Source organism: Lissotriton helveticus, chromosome 8 (genome assembly GCF_964261635.1).
Source record: "Lissotriton helveticus chromosome 8, aLisHel1.1, whole genome shotgun sequence".
In the NCBI taxonomy this organism is placed as follows: Eukaryota; Metazoa; Chordata; class Amphibia; order Caudata; family Salamandridae; genus Lissotriton; species Lissotriton helveticus.
The window spans coordinates 733,585,429-733,606,316 of record NC_136069.1 but is presented as its reverse complement, the minus strand read 5'-3'; the positions used below and the strand labels follow the sequence as shown (position 1 = coordinate 733,606,316).

The following is a 20,888-nucleotide window of genomic DNA, read 5'->3' as shown; positions in this document are numbered from 1 at the left end:
CATCCCTTAGCATCCCCTTATGAAAACCGTACCCCTGTCCGGCAGAGGGACCCTTCCACGCAGGGTGGGATCTGCCTTTCCAGGGTTGCAGACAGGGGGCAGCACCTTTCAGCCGGTGTCCCCCACTTGACCGCGAGTGACCCCAGCTCTCCCCGGTGATGCAATCCTGCAGCAGATCCGCAGTGGTCATTGACCGACTCGCCTACTTTCTACCCCCTTGAGTAACTCAGACGGTGACACCCAGATCCATACTTGTAGGATAGTACCAAGAACGCGACATGGCACTTTCCGCTGTGAGGATGATACACATGGATGTTTACATATCAATTCCACGTAAACCAATCAAGTTCAAGAAATCATCTTTTGGTATCGTATCCGATTCTGTTTAATGCTTTAGTCAGCAGATCCATTTGTCGGTGCCAGATGGTCGTTGATCCTCATTTGTTACTAAAATGTCGATGTACGCTGGCATTGCCTCGCTTTAAAAAAATATATATTTCAGGCATCTGAGGCTTTCATTGCATTATCCTACTTTGCTGAATCGCTTTTAGCCAATTTTGTTGCTTTTCGAGTACTTTCGCGTTGCGCTATTCCACTTACCTGCAACGGGTGCGGGGCATTCGTGTCAGTTTTACATTCTACCCATTCGCACATTAATGATCGTTTCCTAGGTAAGCACGATAGTGGTTACAAAACACGAATTATAAAATGCAAACCGTCATCTCTCAATGTTCTTTATGAGGAATTGCTTTTTTTTAAATACCAGTAGACGTATGCTCATTTATTCTCAGAGGTGGGTTTCACGGTATTGAGTCACCTCACATTATCCAGTTACGTTGCAGATAAGGAGGAACGGCTCATTATTTGAACGTAACACTTAAGAGAGTGTCTGAAGGACTTCCACGCCTTTCATCTTCGTTAGGGCGGGAACATTTCGTTGGAATTTATTTTCTGCAGTCTGATATTTAACGCCTCCACCTGAAAGTCTTTATCCTGCAGCTGTATACCAAGCTCCACCTTAATGAGTTTTTTTATTGCTGTGGGACGAATCAGGTTTTCGTACCTGTTGTGTTGATATATCAATTTGGCTAATTATTGCTAATATGTTCTGAAACTCGAGACATGTTTTATTTGTTTCCCTTTCCGTTGTTTTTCTCTTACCTCATCTCATGTTTGCTTGTAAAGTTGACCCAGACAGACATTGTCTGCTCTGCGTCATGGAATTGGACCTTTAATAATGTTGACTATTGGTTCAATGCTCAGTTTATTTTTGTCTCGACTCAGGTTTACAAGAAAGGTGTTTTTAGCTGTAGCCATGGCCGTCATTTAAGTGGCCTTTTTTATTTTGTCTATTAATAAAAAATATAACGCATGAAAATACTAGAGTAGAAATGCTATGCAGATCTGTTTAATGTAGAAAATGGATGGTGCCTAGAAAAAAGAGCAATTGCTACCCAACATGTGCACTCATGTCAAATTCAACCTCTGGTAAAAAGTTCACCATCATTAAGTTACCTTTTAAAGTTTGTGGTCGGGAGGGGGAACATGCCAATATGCATTAGGGTGTAGTGGAATGACCAGACAAACTGGATGACTCGCTTATTGCAAGAGACTGAGTGGTTCAAGGTTTACATATGTTAGTTACATTATTTTGGTCTTCCCAACGGTAATCGGAGCCCGAATCTGGCTTATTTTTTTCTCTCCCTTTTAATTGTACTTTAGAAAAACATTCTTGAATTACAAGACAGCTGTCAGTTCAGTTCTATATGCTTTATTCGGGTTGTGGAACACCCATAAAAGCGATTTACAGAATAAATAACATTCTTTTGAAATCTAGAACACGACATAATGACCGACATATAGTGGAATCATTAAGAGCCAAACGAAGCAAATTCATAACGGCATGTTACAATCTCACATTAGGTCTATTTCATGCGCCTTTTTGCCCATTCATCTCCTTCCTCGCGCCGCATCCCACCTGCTGACAGGGCGCTGATTGCCTACCTAATGCTCGAGTGACCTAGTTTCTAGTTTAGCATTGTCAAAAAATTATGGATTGCTTAAACAGTTCGCGCACAGGAAGAAAAAGACTGCAAATCCAAGAATGCTTTGAGATTTAAACGTGTGCCCATGTTTCTCGTTTAAATCTTTCTCTTGGCAGTGGTTTACCTGGAAGCTCTGATGACATGCACTTGAATTCAATAAAGTGAGGGTGTATGTGGCGCTCGAGCAGCAGGGAGAAGACAGTCCGCAAGACAAGGGCATTAGTGATGAGCATTACAGAACAAGTGAGTTTTGAGAAGGGACCTGAAACGTGCGTAGGGAGAGGCATTTGCGAGAGATTAAGCTAATGGCAATGTAAATGACAATGCCATTTATTTCTGTTTTCAAAACCAACACATAAATACAAAATTTGTCATTTACAATGCCAATAGCTCTAACTTTTCCAAAGGCGAAACCATTGCATTGTAAATGCTTGTTTTTCTATCTGTTGTCTAATCAGGTTGTAGAGGGGAGTTTGTCTTTTTTGATTCCGGGCTAGGCTTTGGTAGTCTTTCTTCTAGTGAAGTTGCAGTTCTGTGCTTCAACTCCTAGCCCTCCCTCTTCTTATGTCACTGACGAAGACTGGTTCAACTTTAATCCAATGCTGTACACCCGTATTAGGAAGGTGCAGGTCAGCTAGAGTCCTCTGTTCATGACAGATGCAAATCAACCACAATAAGACATGATTAGTTGACTCTTGCGACATTCATGCTACCAACACAAAAATCTGACTTTACAAAGTTCTAAGCATTATGATGGGGGGCACTTATGCTCCTCACACTAATCTAGGGAGAAAAAACTCTGGTGACCTGCAACAGGGAGGGTTGGATGCGACCTTGGCCTGCTGCTCTATGGCGAGGGACTAAGCCCTTGGACAACAGGAATGTGTCATTGACACACCTGGATGAGAACGGCACGGACTAGAGAGCAGTTTAATTCTCGGTTTTGCAAAACCACTAGCCTTATTTGTGACATCTCTAAAATGCCCAAGAAAAGTCAGACGAATAGTAAAGACCATTAGGCCATGTGTGTGTTAACTACTGTAGATCTCATGATTCCTTATTCTGCAGCCGTACTACTAAGCATGAATGGCTGCCAAGATAAAGAAGATGCAATGATGCTGGTTGCAAGTACTACACAACTGCCTCTATCAACATAAAAGAACACAATGGGCTAAAGTGTTGCATGAGACAGGGATGACCAGTACACTCGTCATAATAGGCAACTATTTAATACCTATTTTGTAGTCTCCTTCCTTCAAAGTTTACTGTGCATTTAATTTAGTAATCATTCTCGTTAGGTCGCACTTACCAGACACTGCAATCCGACTGGTTGCAAAAGACCTATTGTGAACTTACAGTGAGTGGACATACAGCCCGCCATGGCTTACCATTGGTTGTCTTTATTGTTACTTGTTGGTTTGCTGCTTATTCAATGGCTTGCCATCCTGTTTTTTGTCCCTAGAGCAGAGCCACTTTATGAACATTTTTCAGTGACTGACTTGAATTCTTCCACTGTTAACATTTATGGAACTCCTTTTTTTTCATTCAGCACTCTACAAGAGAGCAGATGTTCCCCAGAGTTCTCCTTCATGTACAGCTTCCATCTCATAAATTCCCAGCCACTGTTGTGTATTGCTCCCCACAAGCTCCCAACTTGTCTGTAAAAAACACAGCAACTGTGATATGGTTAAAGAGCAAACTTTAAAGGGTTGTTTTGTTTCATCACCTGCATGCTACATATTGCTTGATAGCACAATCTTTTGCACACAAAGGTTTTCATGTTGTTGGAGGAAGAGTCACCTGCTGAACTCATTCAGATAGCAAGTCTTTTATCACCTTACACTCCTAATAGGTACTCGTGGTCAAGTTCAGAGGAATTCCTAAAGCCAACTAGGGCCACAAGGGAGAGGTGGGGGAGGAAGATCTTTTTCCCACCAAGTCCCCAAACTCTGGAACTCCCTTCCAGGCGATTTTCGAATGTTAGACAAAGAACTGCAGTTCCGTAAAGCAATTAAAACATGGCTGTTTAAACAATACCTCCAAGACCTTCCCAGTCCCACCCAAGTAGGTGTCTTAGCGCAGGGAAGCCCTAGGGCAGCCATGCGCTCTACAAATCCTTAATAATAATAATAATAATAATAATCTGAGGCAGAAGGTGTACTTAGCATGACATTCCTCTTGGATGCCCCTAAATATGTTTCACAGTGACGGCTCGTAGGGAACGGTTGTGGAGGGGGGTTAGAAAAGAAAAAAGAAAGAAAGAAAAATGTAGCTGCTGGTGGCAGGTCAACAGTCGCCAGCCGCCGCCTCTCCTCAGTCACAGGGAGAACACAGGCTCCCAGACTCTCCCACCCAACAACGACGCTGCCTTAGAGCAGCGTAGTGATTGGTCTAAGTGCTGTGGTTCTGTGCTCCGAGAGGGACGGGAGGCTGGGCATGTTCTCCCCTCCGGTTGCACAATACAGTTGGTGGAGAGCATGCAAAGTGTGCATGACTGTTTGGCCTGCCCAAGACGGCCGGCCAAACCATCATGCGCACTTTAGAGTGTGATCACGACTTCTCCCCTGGCCCCTGCTCTGGCCAGCCCAGCCCGGCACCTAAGCAGGAACAAAAAAATACAATGATAACATTCCGTTATCATTTTATTTTTCCTCTACACTGCTCTTAAAGTAGTGGGGCGACACTCTTCTCCGCCTTAGGGGAAGAGCTGCAACTGTATAAAGATTGAAAATACTGAATTTAATATATAGTTTTGAGATACAATAATACATGCTTTTGCTCTTCCTCCAGAATTGTGAAATGTTTTTTCTTCAACATTGTTTAAACAATCCTTTAAAGACAAACATTGGCAAAGCAAACACTTCAGCACTCACATTATAAAGGCGTGACCTCTTGGTGCTGCCAATGCTTGTTTTGATTGCATCTTTAACCTCTTGGTTGGGGCAGCAGGATCTTGTCTCTGCTAAGTTCAGGCATATACTAGATAGTAAACCAAGATGGAACGGCATATCCATTGGACGTCAAAATTAAGCTTGCTATTTGAAGGACCAACAGACACACAACCTTGAAGGAAATGTATTATATGCGTATTTGTTGAATGGAATAGATATTAATTTTGAGAACACAGGACTGGATTATACATTTAGGAAGTTTGCCAAGTAAACCCCTACATTTAAGGCAACTAAGGAACTAGTGCACAGTTTGCAACTTTTACGTGCACAGAGCACTGCAGTTTTCAAAATTCTTGAGAGTGGATGCAAATGTATCATATTCAGTGACATCAAGGGAGGGGTGTCATATAATCCTTGACATCAAGGAAATAACAGAATTTAATACCACTAAAATGGGTGGGAAGTGCTTGAAGTAAATGCAAAATAAAACAAGCATTTACAATGCAATGGTTTTGCCTTTGTTAAAGTTTGAGCTATTGGCAATGCTCTTGACATTTTTTTTTTTTAACATAAATAAATGGCATTGTCATTTGCAATGCCACTAGCTTTATCTTTCGCAAATGACACCCACAAACACCTACAGAGAGCCCCCCCAACACACACCCACACAGAGCCCCCTCCACACAATGCGAGCCCCCCCACACACTGCGAGCCCCCCCACACACACTGCGAGCTCCCTCGACACACTGCGAGCCCCCCCCACACACTGAGAGCCCCCCCCACACACTGAGAGCCCCCCCACACACTGAGAGCCTCCCCCACACACTGAGGGCCTCCCCCACACACTGAAAGCCCCTCCCCCACACACTGAAAGCCCCCCGCCCACACACAGAGAGCCCCCCCCTTGTCTGGCAATGTACATCAGGCCCTCAAATCCTCCTTTACAATTCTTCCCCAACATGACAATGGTAGGAAACAGCGGACCACAAATATCCTCTCAGTCACTTATCAACCTACCAGAGAAAATGACGGCAATGATTCACAAAAAACTAGTACCGAGTGGAAGTGGACTATAAAAAGACTACAGAAATAAAACCATAATGCCAGTCAGAGCATCAGACAAAAAAGGTGCCTAAATGTTGCAAATTTAAAGGAAAATATCTACACCGAAAGTGACGTCAATGATCTGTATAAAATATTTGTTGGCGAGTATGTATGTGATCAGTGTCTGTAAAGTGGTGTGTGCAAATTAGTGTATGCGTGAAGCAAGTGTAGTAACGTGCTGAGTGACTTTGCATAGAATAAGCGCCGTGGTGTGTTTTGAAAGTGATGGGTGCTTCAATTCATTTATGCTGGAAAGACAAATGTGGCACATGGGTGGGGCAATGCCTAAACTACCAGAGAACTATTTCACTTATGGTTTTTCTGCCACTGACCAGAGGTATAAAACAATTCCAGTGGAAACACAGTGAGGCCCACCGGCATGTAACTGCAGCACTGAAAAACTACCTATGACAGATTATATCTTACCTGTCCATGGAAACTCACTGTTGCCATTATGCTGAACGCATTATGGCCAAAACCTTCTATACAAATATTAGAGCAGTGCTTAATCTAAACATATCAAAGCAGTGGCTACACTGTAGTGAACTGTTACATGTGTATAGTGCTTCATAGGCTTGACGAGGCCACGAAGCACTTTGATTCTCACTGGGTCCTAGGTGCAAGGCTGTAGAATGAGCTATGAGGGATGAGTTGAGGTGCGCGTGGTTCGAAGACATGCTTCAGATAAGGTGTGGAGTTTAGTTTGAGGAACTGCAGTCGTGCATACCTACTTACCCTTTGTACAAGTCAGACATTGTATTGTGTTTCTAGTAAACGGAACTGCTAATTAAGTCTTTTGTACTTTGGAAACTGTAGGAGACTGTCAACATGCATTAGTGTAGCAGGCACTGAAATTCAGAGTTTGGCCGTCTGCACAGAGGCAGTTGGATTATTTGTTCTGAATGGAGGAGCAGACAGTAACGGTGCAAATCCTGAGCATAAAGTTATTGTTTGGTGATACAAGTACAGTTTCTGTTAAGGGTTGCTCAGTGAGCTACACACATTGCTTTAAAGGCGATCTTTCTAGATACTATGAGCCAATACAAGTAGAAATGGGCCATATGGGAGGTCATATTGCATTTGTAGATTTTGCACCATCTGGCTGCCACATTTTGAATTCTCTCAGTAGTAGGTACGGTACTCTGAAGGAGCACCCAATGGCATAGTCATGGTGAGATTGTATAGGGGTAATGACAGCTTTTACTGTTTGCAGAAACCACAGGTAAGAGACAATTTTACTTGCGAGACTGTATTACCGGAAGAGGAACTTATTGCATCAGGGATTATGCGAACAATTCCATATTTAAAAGTACTCAAGATCGGGCACGGGCTTGGTTTTCTTTTACTGACTAACCTTGCAAATTAAAGCAAGTGGTTGGGGAAAAATAACGAACACTAAAATGCACTGGAAACTTACTTCCGGCGGTCCCTAAAGGCTTTTAGCTACACTTGTTGACATCAATTAACAAGGAGAGACGAGACGGATCATGAAACCCACCTCAGAGACATATTATATAGCTGCTAGGGTGTCAAATCCTCCCCTATTGACCCCGGAGAGGGGATTCAGCCCTCCACCCCCGACTCCTCCCTCAGGGCACACACTCTGACACATGGAACAAGGCAAGCAATGGCTTCCCGGCCCCACTCACTTTCAAAAGAAGCCCAAAACAAACATTTGTCCTACCAAAACAAGCCCAACAAGCATTACAATGCCGGAGACACAGGGGGAGGAGGGAACGGGCACACATAGACAGCGGGAGGGGGGGGCGGTAGGGCACACGGACAGTGGGAGGGGGGCAGGGGAAGACAGCAAGTACTCACAAAAATGAGAAAAACATACCGGGCAAAGGCTTCAGTTCCGAGGGAGGGGTGGGGAATTCAGCGAGAGCGGGCGGGAAAGGCGAGCACGCCCACAGTGCACTGGGGCGCCATGACAGCGGGAGGGGACTCACCGGTCTCTCCAGTGTTCCGCTGGTTCTCCTCCGGTTGGCGTCGGGCGTGGCTCCTCCTCTCCGGGGCCTCGCCGAAGACGGGGCGGCGGCTGCGGGCTCCTTCTCACGGCCCCGAGCAGGAAGGCGGGTGCCGGCAATGCCGGACCAGATTCAGGGGCGTTCCCGAGAATTTTTGGCTTTCGGCTGACGTAGCGTGACGTAGCCAAAAGCCAAAAATTCTCGGGAACGCCCCCGAATCTGGTCCGGCATTGACGGACAGGCCCGTCTTCCAATGGCTAGCCTCCATTTATGGAGCTAGCCAATGAAAGACGGGGGCCGTTCATTTCTCCCCTACCATACTCATTAGGTTTTCGCCTGCGCGAAAAAGCTGCGCAGAGCGCAGCTTTCGCCAGGCAAAACCTAAAAATGGTTAAAATAAAGTAAAAGTAAAGTAAAGTCCACATTTGTAAAGCGCACAATCACCCGTAAGGGTCTCTAGGCGCTGGGGGCCGTCGGGAAGATTAAGCGAGCTATTGCCCAGAGTCACATGGTGCTGGGCTAACCTGCCGCCGGAGCCGGGGATCGAACCGTGGTCCCCAGATTCCAGCGTCAGTCGCCCTGGTACATAATCAATTGCTCGTAATGTCTTGAAGAAATAAAACTAATAAACGTACCTACTGAAACTGAGCTAACTAGCAAATAAGGTGAGATTGTGCAGCGTGTATCAGGACGGGGAGTCGCAGACACTCGTGTAGGGGTGCAATTGATCAGGACAGGGAGTGGCAGACACTCGAGTAGGGATGCAATGGATCGGGAGTGGCAGACACTCGAGTAGGGGTGCAATGGATCAGGACGGGGAGTGGCAGACACTCGAGTAGGGGTGCAATGGATCAGGACGGGGAGGGACAGACACTCGAGTAGGGGTGCAATGGATCAGAACGGGGAGTGGCAGACACTCGAGTAGGGATGCAAAGGATCAGGACGGGGATAGGCAGACACTCGAGTAGGGGTGCAATGGATCAGAACGGGGAGGGGCAGACACTAGAGTAGGGATGCAATGGATCAGGACGGGGAGTGGCAGACACTCGAGTAGGGGTGCAATGGATCAGGACAGGGAGGGGCAGACACTCGAGTAGGGGTGCAATGGATCCGGACAGGGAGTGGCAGACACTCGAGTAGGGGTGCAATGGATCAGGACGGGGAGGGGCAGACACTCGAGTAGGGGTGCAATGGATCAGGACGGGGAGTGGCAGACACTTGAGTAGAGATGCAAAGCATCAGGACGCGTATAGGCAGACACTCGAGTAGGGGTGCAATGGATCAGGACGGGGAGTGGCAGACACTCGAGTAGGGGTGCAATGGATCAGGACGGGGAGTGGCAGACACTCGAGTAGGGGTGCAATGGATCAGGACGGGGAGTGGCAGACACTCGAGTAGGGGTGCAATGGATCGGGGAGGGACAGACACTCGAGTAGGGGTGCAATGGATCAGGGCGGGGAGGGGCAGACACTCCAGTAGGGGTGCAATGGATCAGGACGGGGAGGGACAGACACTCGAGTAGGGGTGCAATGGATCAGGGCGTGGAGGGGCAGACACTCGAGTAGGGGTGCAATGGATCAGGACAGGGAGAGGCAGACACTCGAGTAGGGGTGCAATGGATCAGGGTGGGGAGGGGCAGACACTCCAGTAGGGGTGCAATGGATCAGGGCGGGGAGGGGCAGACACTCCAGTAGGGGTGCAATGGATCAGGACGGGGAGGGGCAGACACTCGAGTAGGGGTGCAATGGATCAGGACGGGGAGGGACAGACACTCGAGTAGGGGTGCAATGGATCAGGACGGGGAGGGGCAGACACTCGAGTAGGGGTGCAATGGATCAGGACGGGGAGTGGCAGACACTTGAGTAGGGGTGCAATGGATCAGGACGGGGCGTGGCAGACACTCGAGTAGGGGTGCAATGGATCAGGACAGGGAGTGGCAGACACTTGAGTAGGGGTGCAATGGATCAGGACGGGGAGGGGCAGACACTAGAGTAGGGATGCAATGGATCAGGGCGGGGAGGGGTAGACACTCCAGTAGAGGTGCAATGGATCAGGACGGGGAGTGGCAGACACACGAGTAGGGGTGCAATGGATCAGGACGGGGAGGGACAGACAGTCGAGTAGGGGTGCAATGGATCAGGACGGGGAGGGGCCGAAACTAGAGTAGGGGTGCAGCAGGTGACAGGGCCCTGATGCATTTTAATATGTTGTTTTACATCTTACACATACATAGTTGTGCTGTTTGATGGATATGGATCAACTGACACAAAATAATTTGCATCAGGGATTTGTTATGGTTTCATAGATTGATTTCCACAAATAGTAATAAAAACTGTACAACTAAAAAGAGGACAGATGGATGTGTTCTTTAAACAAATGAACAAAACACACCCAGAATAACACATGGATAGCTATCAATAACAGGTAATCTTTGTTGGTGGACTATCTAAATTCAAAGGTATACGACCATATTGTTTGTAGCTTGGCAGTCAGTAGAAAAAGGCTAGCCGCATGTAAATGTGGCTAGCAGGCTATGTGTGAATGTACCCGATTATAGCATTGGCTGGGTGGCTAGAGGTAAAGAGTACGCTTAATAATAAATACATGGTGGGGTGCAACAGCTGAAAAAATGGCAAAGTTAGCGCTGGTCAATGTAATTAATGTTTCTTCCACAGTCAGGGATACATATGTGGTTATTTTCTGTTGTAAAACCTTGATAGAACATGCTTAGCTCAAAAATGCTTGGTATCGCCCTAGAGTGACCCTCCACACCTTTTCCCCCAAGACCCGTTTCTCTCAAAAGGTCCTTGCATTGTGGGAAAATATGACAATATTAGAGGCATTACATTTCCACACCGAGGGTGTTATTCTGAAATTGATCGGAGTTGCATTACTGCTCTGCCAAATAAACAAATGGGAATAATAAAACTGTATGGACAAAACGCGTTGGACATATATTGCGGAAGATGAAAGAATAAAGTTGTTTAAAAATTGAACCAGTTTTATGGAATTAATGGACTGAATGCACAATGTATATATTCGCATTAAGGACATTGCAATATTAATTATACATTTGTTTATTGAGTGCTCCTCCAGTTGCTGTATTCAATGTACTGTTTAGCTGGGGTTTCTTGGGCTGTGAAACCTCAGGGGTGGAAGCACCTAGATTGAGAATGAGAAGGAATTGCTTTTGGAGCAGTGCAATTTGGCTATCGTTGTATTTTTGTTGTTGGGATTTTTTGCAGTCTACATTGAAGCCTGCTAAGGAAATACTTCAGTGACTAAATGACCTGCTTTGAATCGTAACACTAATGTGTGAAGAGCACACCTGTGAGACAGGGAGGGAAATATATTTGGAATAAAACTACCTTTAACATATCACAAAGTATCAATTAACATGAAATTGTAAAATACCATGATGAAGTCGACCAAAATCCCAGTAGTGTGTGACACAACATCATAATGTGGATAAGCAGGCAGTGTCATACTGACTGAAATAGAGTGTGCATAAGTAGCTATAATAATGAATGACTGGGTAATGGCAAAGACAATACATTATTGACATTGCATTGCTGCTTGGCTGTCCAGAGACAAAGCTATAACAACGTAAGAACTGCATGTAAGGTTCCGCCAAGTAATGGATTAGCTCCGGACCTTTCTGCTTGCCGAGCTCGGTCTGTAATTATGCGGCTGTCCAAGTCTGCCGACCTTTACCCAAGCATCACATGCAAACAAAACTGTTAGGCATTTAAGTATTTGGCGCATCACGTGCGCTGGATAAGGGAATGTCAATCTTGTATTCTGTGCACTATAAGAAGGTAAAGATTTAGCAATGAGGGAAATCGTCTCACTCAAAACTGAGCATCGGTATCGGTCAAAGGCCCTGGCAACACCACAAGGAAACGCAGCACAAGGCGCCAACGAAGAGCAGAATCACAACCGGGTTTCAAATACAATATACTATCAGATGCCTCAGCGGATCCTATACTGTCAATCAAATAAAATAGAAACATGCCTGGCCATGACTGTTTTTATTCATTAATAATTCATTCTTTTTCCTCAAAGTAACATCAATAGCCCACCGCAAAGGGACCCGAAACGCAGCTGAGTTGTAAACAAGATACAGTGACACACTCCCCAATTCAAGGATGCATTCTGGGGCAATATAACGCCCAGTCTGGGGTACATGTATCATTTATAATAGTATACAGCAAGCATGGGTTTCCTCACTAAAACCTGGAGCAGGTGGAGACGTGATGCCTCAAAAAGGGCGGGCACAGGAGCATGATCACGTCTACACTGGGTTACCTCAAGAACCACCTTCATGAGAAGAAGAAAGGTGTACCTTTTCATAGGCAAGAGGTGGCATCCCTTCCTGAGAGGGGTCGCTTGGAACCCAGGGGGTGCCCGAGATGGCACCAGCGCAGCCCTCCGGACAAAGCATCCAACCTGGCAACCAGAACAAAGGGGGAACCAAGCTGCCCCAACCACCTTGTTGCACAGCCAATGCCAGCCCGGGGTTGGACTGCTCATGTGCTGTATCCATGCACCCCCTATCCGTGCGGCAGCGCCAAGTGCAGCTCACCCCGCATGCAAAACACTGCTCCCCGCTGCAGCAGCACACACACCCAGGCAGGTATGTAGGTCACCGGGTGGCATGCACAGGTACACACACATGTATTTACATATGGTACAGCAGTGATTTCCTGCACTGGGGCTAAACCCAATAAATGCGTCCCAGTAACCCTGGCGTGATAACAGCGCCTAAGACACCCTTACCTGCGCCTGCGTCTCCCCTGCCTCCTGCGGCAGTCGGAGAGCGGGGTGGTGGCGGGGGTGCTGTGCTTCCTTCCCCTGTCCCCAAAGCCCTGCACCTCACCAAGTCCTGCGCCTCTGCCGCCAGTGCAGGGCCTGGCTCCCGGGACACGTGATCCGGTCACGTGACCGCCCCGGCGCTTCCCCGCCTCTCCCCGGCTCTCTCTCTCTCTCTCCTGTAACCGGAGCCCGCTACAACAAAGGTGCCCGCCTGCCTGCTCAGATGTCTGTCAGGAGCTTTGCCCGACAGCGGTTAACCCTTCGCACGTCTGGTCATAAAGTGTCTGTTTTTTTGACGTGACAGGCACCGGCAGCCGAGACAACAAAGGAGATCTAATCGCAAAATCAAGGAAAATCGTTTGTAGATTTCCTACAACATGCATCGGAGATTTTTTTTTTAATTTTCCAATTTTAGATAAGATACAGAATAAAACAAGTCAGGTCCCGGGCCGGCAGCCAATCACAGCGCGGCCCGGGAATGACGTCACGGGGGTGTCCCGGGCCGGCAGCCAATCGCAGCGCGGCCCGGGACAAAGGGGCGGGGCTTAAAAAAAGCACCAGAAACGCCCCCGAATCGCGTTTTTGAGAGAAAGCGCGATTGACAGCCTCTGCCTCCCAATGGCTAGCCTCCATTTATGGAGCTAGCCAATGATAGGCAGAGGCGGGTCATCACCCCAGATAGAAATCAAGAGGTTTTGCTAGCGCATGCGTACTTCGTACGCATGGCTAAGGCAAAACCTAAAAATAAAACCAAAAATTCCCCTCCAATCACATAACCTAAAAATGCACTGAATGGATATAAAGCGCAAGGAGCAAGGGCACTTCAGCCACGAAACTCCAAGACTGAAATAGAGCAACTCTTCTGGTCAGCAGAAGGGCAGCACAACTGCAGATGGAGAGCAAGGTGTGAGTCACCCAGTAAGAGTGAAGACTCATGTATTTTTTATGACACCTCTTCGCTGATTAAAGATTTGTTGAAGTGATTGAGGAGTGAGAACTCAACCTAACCTCCAAACATGATAGCTTTGAAGCAGAGAGACTTGAGGATGCTGCCTATACCAGGAATATCCTGTTAACATGAAGTTCAGTTGAGGACTCAAATGAGATCATTCAGTTTCCTGTTTTCAGTTTTCTCCTTCTGTGACTGACTACAAAATAAAATTAAGAGATTGTTTAAGTCACTCCCCCGAAATACCCCAGCGATCCTGCTAATATATGACATTGGCATTAAAAGATTGGAACACTTAGCGATTTGGAGATCTTTGTCCTATTGGGTTAAAATTTGGACCACTGAGGAATTAAAAACATACAAGCAGACATTGCGTTAACTATTGGAAATTGATGTCCTTCTCACTTCCCCTGGATTGCCCACATGCGAAAATGGCTCCTGAATTTGGGTCTGAGTAGCTTCAGGGTAAATCCCAGCCTACGGACGCCAGATTCAAAGAGCGAGATCAAGAGTATTTAATGGAACTTTACCCTGCACAGAGTCACTTTAGGTTACACTTCAGTGAGACTTACCACACAATTTCTGTCTATTAAAATGACCCTGAGTTTCGAGCAATTTTTGGACGAGATTGAAACTCAATTAGCAATGACACTTTATTTGAAATTTAGATACGATATACTTCAGATACATTATTTTACAGCCAAGTGGGTCACGTCACAGACCTTGGGAAGGGACCCTAAGTGTACCCTATGTTCATTAGGCTCACATGAAGACATTGCATATATTTTATTCTCATGCCCTGCATACGTAATTCCCAGAAGAAAATGGATCAAGCCGCTGTGCCAGAACTTGAATACTAGGAATTACTTAGAGGCGTTAAGAATACTAAAATCAGACAGCTCACAATTTAATGTATTTGGCGTTAGAAGATTGTTATTGGCTTCTAGTTACATAAGGAAAACAAGCATTGGCATTGCCAATAGGTCTTGCTTGTGGGACCTTATAAGTATTTAGTTTTGCAGCACAATATCCGACTATGCAACAAGGATATTGTGCTGCAAAACAAAATACTTATAAGGTCCCACAAGCGAGACCTATTGGCTATGCCAATGCTTGTTTTCTTTTTCATCTCCTCTTCATGGTCGAGTCAAGCTTAAATTCTCTGGGGCTTGTTTTGTGTTATCGCGTTCTCGTGAGGGGAACATCAGCGCACCTAGCAATTGGCATTCTCAACTAGAGCACCGCATTGATGTACAGATAAAGAAAGCGGCAAACAAAAAGCAGAATTACAAAAATCTCAGATGAGTTCCGAAACAAAGGAGATAAGATACCAGGAACAAGCTATGTTGTGTGTTGATGACTGTGTGATAGCGAGTTAGTGTGAGCAAAAACTACTGTGCTGGACGCTGGTGTGGAAGAAGAGATGCGCAGAGAGGACACGGAACTGGTGTGAGGCGGAAAGGAAGGAAAGTAATGACAAGAAGGGAAGAGGACCGAGATGGGAGGAGAGAGGATGAGCACGAGGGGGAGAGAGGATGAGCACGAGGGGGAGAGAGGATGAGAAGGAGGGGGAGAGAGGATGAGAAGGAGGGGGGGGGAGAAGGAGGGGGGGGGAGAAGGAGGGGGGGAGAAGTAGGAGGAAGAGATGGGATCGGAGAGAGATCGAGGAAGGGGGTGGGGAGAGAGACGGGAAAGAAAACAGAAGTGCAAGTGTGTGGGGATTGCGTGTGAGAGAAAGATTGCGATCTAGATGAGACAGAAGGGGTGAAACGCTAACCTCGAGAGTGCAAGAGAGAGAGAGAGAGAGAGTGATGGAGAGGAACGGAAGGAGAGAGGGAACAAATGACACGAGCAGTGGAAAGAAGAGATAGAAAGATACATCTGTGTCAGTGGAAAGAGGGGGCAGCGAAAGACCAGCAATGACGAAACAAGACTGCCTGTGGAGACCAACTACGGGCAAAAGCAAATGGAAGCAAATGGTGGGGGCCTGAAGGAGGAGGGCGTGCGAGGGATGAGGGAACACGGCCTGGGGGAAGCTGGCTGGGGAGGGGGAGGAGAAATGCAAGGAAGGCTGTGTGCGGCGTAATTAGGGGAGGAGAAGCCGAGAAGCCGCAGAGCGCACGCTGGGCGAAGCCCTTTGATGTGCTGTGCGGCAAATGGAGGGAGGCTGATGCGCGTTCATGTTTGAACACGTGGTTCACATGAACTTCATGAAAACGCCAGGCAAAAAGCTGGTGGTTTCATGAAGATTTTGCCGACTTGAATTCTCGCTCCGCTCGATGCGCATGCGCGCATCGATAGGTCGCGAGACCTAAAGAGAGGGCTTAAATGTTAATGCAACCTTATTATAATCATGTTTTATTACTTGGTTTTTAACAGATATTATAGGGAAAACCAGGAATTCCCACTGGGGTGGTACTACCTCCCTGAATCACATTGGGAGCCACCGGGACAGCTGCAAAGGTAGCAAGTTAATCTTAAAACACTGCAAATAATAACCCCTCCACAAAAGTAAAGGAGAGTGATCTCAGTATATGTGAACACAGAAGTAAATAAAAAAATGATTTGAAGTTAAGAATAGCATAATCATGACTCACCACAGAATCAAAGAACAAAATGGATAATATAGACTGGGTCCGTGCTCTCGGCCAGGTTTTAAGAAGTCATAACCAGCAAGAGAGCAAACATAAGAGTTAAGGGGTGTGCTCGACAGGTCATCTGTTTTATAGATACGTGCAGCTCATGACTAACTTATTGTTTCAATTATTCACTTATATCCCAATAACTTGCAAATGGTAATATTTGCAGTGTGGGCTGTTTTCTAACAGCCTTTCAAATATTTCACGTTCCCATTGTTTACCTTAATGTGTCATTCTTGACCATGTGCAACACCCATGACACTTTCAGGTATCAATTGACATTATGCAATTCATGAAAGCGGCTACGGGATTCATTTCAGCAAAAGAAAAAAAAACGCAAAACCGGTCACGCCTGAAGATGAGGATTGACTGGTGACAGCTCCTGGTGGGGATTTACCTTGGAATTACTATTACTATCTTAAACTACCACCTCATGTCAATTTAATTAATAAATACATCTTTCTACAAGAACCTACATGACCTGATCATCATTTACATCACTACAGGAGTGTAAATAACTTGACACGACAGCCCGCTTTTTGGAGAATATTAACCACATTTCTGGCTGGTAACAATTTAGTCAATACGTTATACACTAGAATTACAAGAAGGGCCGTTGGGAACCTCTTAAGCGGGGCCCGGAAAGTACAGACTGTCCCATCTTCACAAAGTACAGACTGTCCCATCTTCACAAAGTACCGACTGACCCATCTTCCACTACCTCCCCCAGGCTATGTATTCCTGCCCTGAGTCACACCTTCACCTCTACCCGTTCGGTAAGTTTTTTAAACGCGGTTAAAGTTCACAACGGCAATTCAGGTGCATATATAAAACTTCATAAATAAATAAATCTAAGGGCTAAGAGGAACAACTTCGAATTCATTTCTAAATGGACAGAGCAAGAAAGATTTCTGGAGCAAAGAAGAAAAACACTTTAAAACATGGACAAAATGTGGCTATGTGGACTACTCTGTCAGTTGTTATACCTTTCACTGTCCTCCTAAATGATTTTTAATATTCGATAAAAGCTTCAGACTATGTCTCTTAAAGAGAAAGAAAAGAATATCTAGTTACTACAAGAAGGAAACGATTGTAATGTTCTTATGCTCCACACAAGCTCAGACGTCAGAAAGGTGGCTTCCCTGGCTGAGTCTTACCTGCGGTGTCCCAGATGGAGATGTTGTAGGGTCCCCACTGCTTGAGGTAGAAGGCGCCCCCCACCGTGCTGACCGTGTCCTGGAACCTCTTCTCCACGTACATGTGCAGCAGGGAGGTCTTGCCCACATGCACGTCCCCCAGCAGCACCACCTTCACGTCGGGCTTCTTCATCCTGCTGCCGCCGGCGGCGGGCTGAGGGGCCCCGGCACCGGAACTCTCCGCCCGCGGCTCCATGCTTGTGCTGGGGGGCCTAGCGCCCGCCGGAGCCCGAGGGAGCGGTTCTCACGCACCCTAGAGGCGCCGCTGGGCTGCGGGTTCGATACTGCGAGCACCCCGCATCCTTCCCACGCCTCACTCCTGGACGGCAACGGACAAACACCGCTGTACTTTGAGCTTTCGTCAACTTTTTATGCGAGGCGTTCGCCTTCCCTGTTCTTTACGGCCCGCATTCCCAGAATCTTCATCTTTTTTGTTTGGCTTTTTTTTTTGTTCTCTCTTAGCGCCACCTTACTGACGGTGTTGGGTAGGACAGACAACTTTTACGGAACCTCTGACAGACTTTTATCCGGATCTGGAAGCTGTATGTTGACAGTTGCGACGGTTCCCTTCTCCTGTCAGAGGGGGCGGAGCAGGAAGCACGTTCATGCAGCCGCAGGACATTCCTCCACAAAGAAGCCTGCAGCCCGCCTACGACAGGTAGAACTGCACGCGCAGATCATTCTATGAGCACAGCTGACACGTAAATATATTTTGGAAGTATTGTAGTACAATACGAACATATTCTCGAGCACCAAAACAGAGGCTTTCTCTGTTTGTCAAAACAAAAACTTGCAGCCAAATAAGTCTTTTTTTTATCACTATTACACAGTTCTTACCCCCCCCCCCCCAGAGACGTTTTAAGGCATGGGCAGAAAGGGCTCTGGCCCAGGGCCCCAGCCTTTCAGGGGGCCCCTGATAGACCCACTTCTGTTCCGCAGAGAGTCTTTCCCTGATGACCTTGAATAATTCCTAAACAGATTGTTCATGTACTTGTAAAGTGTGTCCTGTGTCATTGTCCAACATCCAATTAACAAAGTTTCTTTTATATCAATACAGTACCTCACAAATGTAGAAAATATTATTTGCGGTAATATTAGTGAGGTGTGTTAAAATATTGAAAACATCACTATCCTGAATATTAGATGTAAACAGATTTAGAATTTGGACAGGTGTGCATGTGCAGTGTCAGTAACCTGGCCAAAGTGGGCATGAAAGAGCTGAAATGGAATCATAAATTCAAAGTTGTTCCAAACAGGGCCCCCAAAATATGTTTGGCCCAGGGCCCCCAAAACCCTTAAGATATCCCTGCCCCCCCCCCAAGTTTAAGGTCAGTTAGTATTAAACACGAGCATTAGCAAAGCCAATAGGTCGAGCCGTGGCAAGTCTTCAATTGCAAGCACATAAACTAGACGTTAAAAGTACACAGATAATTAACAAGCATTGAAAATCCAATAGGTCTCGCCCTCGTTTAAGTTAAAGCAATTCTGTTTGTAATTAGGTGGCTTTTTAGCTTTGCTTTTATTAGTGCTTTTTAAACTTTCATGTACATAACATGCATATGTATGCATTTATATTTGTATTTATATAGATATGCAGATGTATATATGTTTATATATGTATGTATGTATATAGACATACATATATATAAATGCATATGCAAATATATATACATATATATATATTCACTGAAAAAAACATAAGTTTCACACATGTTATAGTTAGCTGGAAATTTCACTCATACAAAACAATTGAAATTCCCCCGTTATAGTTAATTCAGCTAACTATAACTCGCGGCCCGCAATGCACTGCTGATGACGTCACATATTACATCACTCATGACATGGTCAGTGACATCACTCATGACATCACTGATGACCTCTCAAATGACATCACTCATGACATCACTGATGACATCATCCAGTGAATGTTTGTCTTTCTGAAAAATAAATATGTTTTATATATGTATATCTAAAGGTCGATGGAAGAAAAAATTTGTAAATAAGTGTATAAATGGATGTTTTTTTTGTAAAAATGATTGTATAACTGACTTATTAAGCGTATCTTAGTGAATATATGTATTAGCGAGTAATGTTTAAATATGTAAATATCTGTATCAGTGTCTCACTTTGTGTATAAGTGGCTGCATGGGTTGGTGACTAGCTACATGAGTGTCGATATGGGTTATTAGTTGGTTTTTAGAGTATCAGTATGAGTGTCTGTATGGTTTGGTGGGGGGGTATTACTTACCGCATAGATGCATGAATGGGTGACTCACTGTATGTGTTTTGAAGACAGCATGTGTGCAGGACTGTATGGGTGGATGAGTGTGTGTATGGGTGTGTTAGTGAGTGAATCACTGTCTCAATAGTATCTTTATGAGTAACTACATATGTGTTAAACTAGTATATGTGAGTATTGATGTATATAAGTGAGTATATGTGAGAGCGAGAGATTGTAAGAGTTCCTGTATAAATAAGTACGTGTTTCTATAAGTGATTGTTTAAGAGAGTAAGTATGTGTACGATTCTGTAGAAGTAAGTGTAGTGGTGGGTGTATAGCTGTATATGCAAGTAAATGGATGTTTATTTACATGTGTGAGTTTGTGTGTGAGTAACTCTATAGATGAGTGTCCGTGTGTAATAAGATGTATAGGTGTAGGAGTACATATGATGAGTGAGTACATGTATGAGTGCCTATATAGAACTGTTAGTGAATGACTGGATGTGTATGTAGATTTCTGAATTACTGAATAGGTTGTTCTAACTGGAATTGGTATCTCCATTCTTTTGAACATTTTTGTTTCTATTTTTGAATGTGTGTATCACGGGTTCTATTACGCTGAGAGGAGGTCTGCCACTCTTTCACAAGGATGATGTCATCAGTGATGTCATTTGAGATGTCATCAGTGATGTCATGAGTGATGTCACTGACCATGTCATGAGTGATGTAATATGTGACGTCATCAGCAGTGCATTGCGGGCGCGCGAGTTATAGTTAGCTGAATTAACTATAACGGGGGAATTTCAATGGTTTTGTATGAGTGAAATGTCCAGCTAACTATAACATGTGTGAAACCTATGTTTTTTTCAGTGATTTCTAAGGTTTTTTAAATGCTAATTCCTAACTATAACGTGTGTGAAACCTATGGTTTTTTCAGTGAATTTCTAAGGTTTTTTAAATGCTAATTTTTAACTATAACATGGCTGAAACCTATGTTTTTTTCAGTGAATATCTAAGGTTTTTTAAATGCTAATTTTTAACTATAACGTGGCTGAAAC

The 20,888-nt window shown here is 45.3% G+C and overlaps 2 protein-coding genes across 4 annotated transcripts in view; one reads left to right on the top strand and one right to left on the bottom strand.

The window, feature by feature from the left end:
• RAB20 (RAB20, member RAS oncogene family) overlaps positions 1 to 17,805 on the bottom strand; it is a 155,101-nt gene extending 137,296 nt beyond the window's left edge. Inside the window, exon 1 of the mRNA XM_078657553.1 lies at positions 17,571 to 17,805. Coding sequence (XP_078513679.1) covers positions 17,571 to 17,805 — 235 coding nt within the window. The remainder of the gene's footprint in view (positions 1 to 17,570) is intronic.
• Positions 17,806 to 18,136: 331 nt separating this feature from the next.
• NAXD (NAD(P)HX dehydratase) overlaps positions 18,137 to 20,888 on the top strand; it is a 476,460-nt gene continuing 473,708 nt past the window's right edge. The window contains exon 1 of one of the 3 annotated variants that reach the window (XM_078657550.1): positions 18,137 to 18,267. Coding sequence is in view for 1 of the 3 variants with exons in the window: in XM_078657545.1 (XP_078513671.1) it covers positions 18,215 to 18,267 (53 nt within the window). In the remaining 2 variants the exon portion in view is untranslated. Of the gene's footprint in view, positions 18,268 to 18,290; positions 18,311 to 20,888 lie in introns of those variants that run through there. The other 2 variants (XM_078657545.1, XM_078657551.1) reach the window with 2 other exon arrangements.